Source organism: Mixophyes fleayi, chromosome 6 (genome assembly GCF_038048845.1).
Source record: "Mixophyes fleayi isolate aMixFle1 chromosome 6, aMixFle1.hap1, whole genome shotgun sequence".
NCBI lineage: Eukaryota > Metazoa > Chordata > Amphibia > Anura > Limnodynastidae > Mixophyes > Mixophyes fleayi.
This window is the reverse complement of record NC_134407.1, coordinates 213338154-213343424: the sequence shown is the minus strand read 5'-3', so window position 1 is coordinate 213343424 and position 5271 is coordinate 213338154. Positions and strand designations below refer to the sequence as shown.

Below are 5271 nucleotides of genomic sequence, written 5' to 3'. Positions count from 1 at the left end.
AATAGAGCTATCCCCTTACCAGCAGCTCCCTTTCTCATTTTGTTTTTTCAACGTGTTTAAATAATCTTAATAAAAACAAGAAAACAACTTGGTTGGAAATTACAGGTTCCATGAACTCATTTATATAGTGACCACATAATTGTAGGTCCACACATATAATATAATGCACATTACACAAAGCAAAGTTCATACAACTATTTGGTTTTTAAAAGGGTTTTAGAACAAAAATTCTGCGTGACTAAAAATTAACCTCAGACTCCAATAATCATGGATGCCAATATAGTATTCTAAAAATGTATTTATGATCATATTCAAAAATAAATGACAGTAGGTCTACTGCAAAGTCATATATTTTGGGATGAAAATTATTTTTCTCCTGTATGATGTCTCTGATGTGCGATAAGATCTGATTTTTGTATAAAACATTTCCCACACTCAGAACACGAATATGGTTTTTCACTTATGTGCAGTCTCTGATGTTTAATAAGATGTGCTTTCAGTTTAAACTGTTTCTGACACTCAGAACATGGAAATGGCTTCTCACCTGTGTGAATTCTCTCATGATCAATGAGTGACACTTTTTGAGAAAAACATTTCCCACATTCTGAACATGAATATGGTTTCTCACCTGTGTGTACTCTCTGATGTTCACAAAGTCCTGATTTCTGAGGAAAACATTTTCCACATTCAGAACATAAATATGGTTTCTCACCTGTGTGATGTCTCTGATGTTTAAGAAGATGTGCTTTCAGTTTAAACCGTTTCTGACACTCAGAACATGGAAATGGCTTCTCACCTGTGTGAATTCTCACATGGCTAACGAGTGACTCTTTCCGTGTAAAACATTTCCCACATTCGGAACATGAAAATGGTTTCTCACCTGTGTGAACTGTCTTATGGCTATTAAGAATTGTTTTCAGTGTAAAACATTTCCCACACTCAGAACATGGAAATTTCTTTTCACCTGTGTGACTTCGATGATGTTCAGCAAGTTGAGATTTCCGTGTAAAACATTTTCCACATATAGAACATGAAAATGGCTTCTCACCAGTGTGAACTCTCTGATGTTTAATTAGATAAGATTTGATTATGAAACATTTTCCACATTCAGAACATGAGTATGGCTTCACACCTGTGTGAATTCTGTGATGTTGGGTGAGAGACGACTTTCGGGTATAAGATTTGTCACAATCAGAACATGGAAATGTTTTCTCACCTTTGTGAGTTTTTTGATGGCTACTAAGGTCTGATTTCTGTGTAAAACCTTTCCCACAATCAGAACACTGAAATGGCTTCTCACCTGTGTGAGTTCTTTGATGTTGAATAAGACGTGACTTATGGGGAAAACATTTATCACATTCGGAACAAAGAAATGGCATCTCACCTGTGTGAATTCTCTGATGTTGAATAAGACTTGATTTGCGCGTAAAACATTTGCCACACTCAGAACATGTAAATGACTTTTGAACTGGGTGAATTAACAGATAACTACTAAGATCTGCATTCTCAGTAAAGGATTTACTACACACAGAACAGGAACATTTTTTACCACAACTACGATTTGGACTACCTTTAGCAATATCTGAGCGATCAGGAGAACATTCTTTGTGACTACAGGGATCAGATGTGTCTGCACAGTGTAACACTGGATGTATATTTGGCGTAATGGGATTTTCTCTTGAAGAATGTAGTGTGCTATTGTCTTCTATTTCACAACCTGGATATAAATTTTGATCTTCCTCCAAGGTATTCCAGCTGTTATGTCCATCTATTGGGAATTAATTATATATATGGAAGTGATTATTATTATTATAATATTGTGCCACACAGTAGGAAGACAGGGACAGATAAAACAGGGACATACAAGATAGACAAAATAAATGCATACATAAAAACAGTAGCAACTGCACAAATAAGGTAAGCTCTAATAAAGAGATCAATTTTCAATGAGCTAATAAATATTTGAAGACTGTGGGACAGTCTGATTGGGAGTGGTAAGGAATTCCATAAGTGGGTAGCAGCGCGGGAGAAGTCTTGGAGGTGAGAGTGAGAGAATAATAATTACACATTTATGCACAATATATATCTTTTATTACACATATATGGGAAAGGTTATGCCCCCAAAACTCCATATTATCAGTAAATTCAACATATTAATGTTATAATTTGTAGGATTTTATTGTAATCCATGCGGGACACTGGAGTCATAACGGGGTATAGATGTGGTGTGAGGAGCTCTGGCATTTTTAATAAATCTTTAATGACTATCTTTCGCCCGTCTAGTAAACTGATATAAGTAGCCACTAAACAAAGCCTTCAAAGCAGCCTAACAAGTGAAAACAAGTAAGAGAGAGAGGACAAAAAGAGGATGGATTCAGAGAAAGAGATTTGACGTAAGTACAAAAATCCTCTCTTCTCCATCATTCAATCTGGGGGAACACTGCTACCATAGGGACCTTCTACAGTCCTAAGGGATGGATTGCTCGGAAACCCCCTGCACGCAAAACGCTGTGGCCAAAAGTAGCATCCAAGGAGGCAAAGGCATTAAATTGATAGAATCTGGTAAACATGTGAACAGAGGACCAGGTAGCTGCTCTGCAAAGCTGATCCGCCGAGGCCCCGTGACGCCCCAACCGACCATGTGGAATGAGCAGTGAGCCTCTCCGGCACTGGTCTGTTCGAACTCACATAAGCATGACGAATAGTAACTGTAATCCAATGGGCAATAGTCTGCTTGGAAATAGGCCAGCCCTTCTTATGCGAATCAAATAAAACAAATAGAGAGTCTGTCTTGCAACAAGTAGAGGTCCTGCCTACATATATACGCAAGGCCCTTACCACATCCAGCGAAGAGTGAAGAGCCTTCCCGAAAAGCTGGGACCACTGTTTCTTAGTTAACGTAAAAACCAGGTTAACGTGAAAACCTTTGGCAGAAAAGCGGGAACTGTCCGAAGGACCGCCCTATCCTCATGGGAAAAAAAATAGGGAGCCCTACAGGATAAGGCTCCCAACTGACACTCTCCTTGTCAAAGTTATGGTCAGCAAAAACACCACTTTTCATGTCAAATATCTAAAGTCAGCCAAATCGAGTGGTTTAAAAGGTGGTTGCTGAAGAACCCCACAAACCAGGGTGAGGTCCCAAGATGCTAAAGGTGGAACATAAGGAGGCTGAACATGTAACACTCCCTGATAAAAAGCCTCCGGAGGGATAGCCAGAGAGTGCTGAAAAAATACTAACAGTGAAACCTGAACCTTCAGAGAAATTCCAAACCATCCTGGATGAAAGCCAACATACGGGACAAACAAAAAGACGCCGCCAGGCAAGATCGACGCTCACACCATTTTATAGAAGTCCGCCACACTCTATGAAAAAGGGGCTCCGAAACTAATTTTCTGGCCTTCATCTAGGTCTCCATTACACTGGAGAACCCCTTAGACCGTGAGCAGAAGGATGTTGACGTACCAAACCCTTCTGGGCCAATTGGGCGCCACTAGAAACACAGGACGATCTCCCTGTGCTACTTGCCTGAGCACTCGCTGAATCATGTGAATTGGTGGAAACAGGTATCCCAGCTAAAAATCCTGACTCAGTCATTGCATCCACCGCTGCTGCCAGAACATCTCTGGACATGGCACAGAACCTGGGTACTTGATTGTGATGTAAAGCCTTCAGGTCCATATCCAGAAGACCCAATCTTCGTACTAGATTCTAAAATACCTGTGAGTTCAGAGACCATTCCCCTGGAAGGATTGGATGTCTGCTTAGATATTCCGCCTCCCGATTGTCCAGTGTGAGAATGAATACCGCCGATAATGCCGGAACAAACTCTGCCCACGTTAAAATCTTGTACCTCTCTGGCGGTTTATGTACACCACTGCTGTGGTGTGGTCTGACTGAAGTCGAGTTGGCTTTTCTCGTAGGAAGGACTGCGACCCCTGTAGCGCCAGTAACATCGCCTTTAGCTCTACGACATTTATCAGAAGGGAATCTTCCCTGCTCGAACACAGACCCTGGAGGCGGAGATGGAGAACTACCACTCCCCGTCCCCTCAGGCTGGCATCCGTGGTCACCAAGGTCCATAACAACGGAACAAAGGACCTTCCCATCACTAAGTGATCTGGATCTGTACACCACTAGAGGGATAGGCAAGTCTCTGTGGATAGAAGAAACCTCTGCGACTCGAGATGGAGGGGAGACGCCGATCATATGGGAGCATCTTGAAAGAGGACACCATTTTGCCTAGTAGCTTTATGCCCATCAATATAGAAGGACGAGGACATTGGTGGAGTCTCTTCACCGAAGTCTGACCATGCGAACCTTGTTATCCTCCTCTTCTTTCTCCATCATCCTATTCCTTCCTCCTCTATTATGAGTCACTACTTCCCTCCTCGCTAGTCTGTACACATGAACTGTTTTGTCTCCTGCACCCACCACACTCACCAGCCTACATAGACAGAAATAAACCTCACACCCTCAAATCCTCTTTGCATGTCCTCTTTCTCATCCTACTCTTTCTCATGGCTGCTGGTGACATCTGACTTAATCCTGGGCCCCGTACAATCCCAATTTCTGCTCACGCTCCTCTCTCTACCCCAAAGCTTTCCACCCACCCTGTACTTGCAATCCCGCCAACCTTATCCACATATCTCCACTACCCTCTCTTCCCTTCTCCTGTGCACAACGAAACGCCAGATCTGTTTGTAACAGCATCCATTCATGATCTGTTCATTTCTAAATCCCTCAACCGCTTTGCCATTACAGAAACTTGGCTCCCTTCCTCTGACACTACAATGCCTACAGCTCTCTCCTATGGGGGGACTCTCCCTCAGCCACAGACCCAGACCTGGAAACAGACAAGGTGGTGGAGTAGACATTCTACTTTCTCCAACAGTCGCTCTCATTGTCTTCATTTAAATCCACACTTTCCATCTATTTGATCCTCTCCACCTGTGTTTTGCTGTCATTTATCACCCCCCCCCCCCAGTCCAGTTTCCCAGTTCCTTGACAACCTTGCGGCCTGGCTCACTTATTTTCTATCCTTTCACCTGCCTACTCTCATACTAGGCGATTCAACATTCCCATTGATAATCCCACTGTCTCTTCTGCCACTAAACTTCTTTCACTTACTTCTTTCTTTGGTCTCTCCCAGTGGACTTCATCTCCCACCCACTGTGATGGACATTCCTTTGACTTCTCCCACTACTGCTCTATATATACTTTCTCCAACTTATCCTTCCTACTATCTGACCACAACCTCCTTTCCTTCAGCC

General features: G+C 42.5%; 1 protein-coding gene across 1 annotated transcript; it reads right to left on the bottom strand.

Moving 5' to 3' along the window:
- Positions 1–285: 285 nt before the first annotated feature.
- On the bottom strand, positions 286–3954 carry LOC142095473 (uncharacterized). Its single transcript, XM_075178418.1, has 2 exons — positions 3852–3954; positions 286–1630 (listed from the first exon to the last, which is right to left on the bottom strand). The coding sequence occupies exons 1-2, from the start codon at positions 3952–3954 to the stop codon at positions 366–368; spliced, it is 1368 nt and encodes a 455-aa protein (XP_075034519.1). The 3' UTR covers positions 286–365.
- Between the last annotated feature and the right edge of the window lie 1317 nt (positions 3955–5271).